This window comes from Corvus brachyrhynchos, unplaced genomic scaffold, assembly GCF_000691975.1.
Source record: "Corvus brachyrhynchos isolate BGI_N302 unplaced genomic scaffold, ASM69197v1 scaffold1098, whole genome shotgun sequence".
NCBI lineage: Eukaryota > Metazoa > Chordata > Aves > Passeriformes > Corvidae > Corvus > Corvus brachyrhynchos.
The window spans coordinates 2,460-3,354 of NW_008239652.1; the positions used below are offsets into that span (position 1 = coordinate 2,460).

General features: G+C 53.0%; 1 protein-coding gene across 1 annotated transcript in view; it reads right to left on the reverse strand.

The window, feature by feature from the left end:
• LOC108448650 overlaps positions 1-895 on the reverse strand; it is a 2,924-nt gene that overhangs the window by 1,424 nt on the left and 605 nt on the right. Inside the window, exon 2 of the mRNA XM_017742376.1 lies at positions 15-603. Coding sequence (XP_017597865.1) covers positions 15-526 — 512 coding nt within the window. The 5' untranslated portion in view covers positions 527-603. The remainder of the gene's footprint in view (positions 1-14; positions 604-895) is intronic.

Genomic DNA, 895 nt, shown 5'->3' on the forward strand with positions numbered 1-895 from the left:
GGGGAGGGGTCTGCGGGTCCCAAAATTTCTGGGGGTCGCCGAAATTTGGAGGAGGGTGCAGGGGATTTTCCAAAATTTTCTGGGAATTTTTTTTGAATTTTAGGGGCTCTCCAGGGCTCGGGAGTTGGGCTGAGAGGGGTGAAAAGGGAGGTCTTGCGGGGGGGGATCCCAAAATTTGGGGAGGGGTCCCAAAATTTAGAAAGAGGTCTCGGGGGGGGTCCCTAAAATTTGGGGGACGGATCCAGGGATTTCTGGGGTGAATTCCTGGGATTTTGGGTGCATTCTGAGGTGCTCTGGGTGCATTTTGGGGTGACTTTCCCTCCAGAAATGACATTTTTGAACCCGGACTCGTGAAGGAATAACCAAAAACCGGGGGATTTGGGGGGTTTTGGTTGTCGGGGATTTCTGGGAATACTCCAGGGATTTTTGGGGTGAATTCCCGGGATTTTGGGGCTCTCACCAGCCATTTATCCCGGGCATAGATGACTGTGTTCAGCATGGACTCGTAGAACAGGCAGTAGCCCATCCACTCGCTGATGATGATGTCGACCTTCTCCACCGGCAGCTCCACCTCCTCCACCTTGCCCTTGATGATGGAAACCACTGGAAAAACGGCAAAATCGGGAAAATTCCACACCGGGACAGCACTCGGGGGGGGGGTTTGGGGATTTTTGGGGATTTTTTTGGGGCTTTTTAAAGGGGTTTTGAAGGGGGATTTTGGGGGGAGGGAAGGGAGGGCTGGGGGGGTTGTTTTGGGGGTCTGGGTGGATTTTGGGTGGATTTTGAGGGATTTTGGGGTGCTGGGGGTTATTTTGGGATGATTTTTTGGGCTTCTGGGTGGATTTGGGGGGGGGTCCAGAGGGAATTTTGGGCGATTCAGAGATGATTTTGGGTG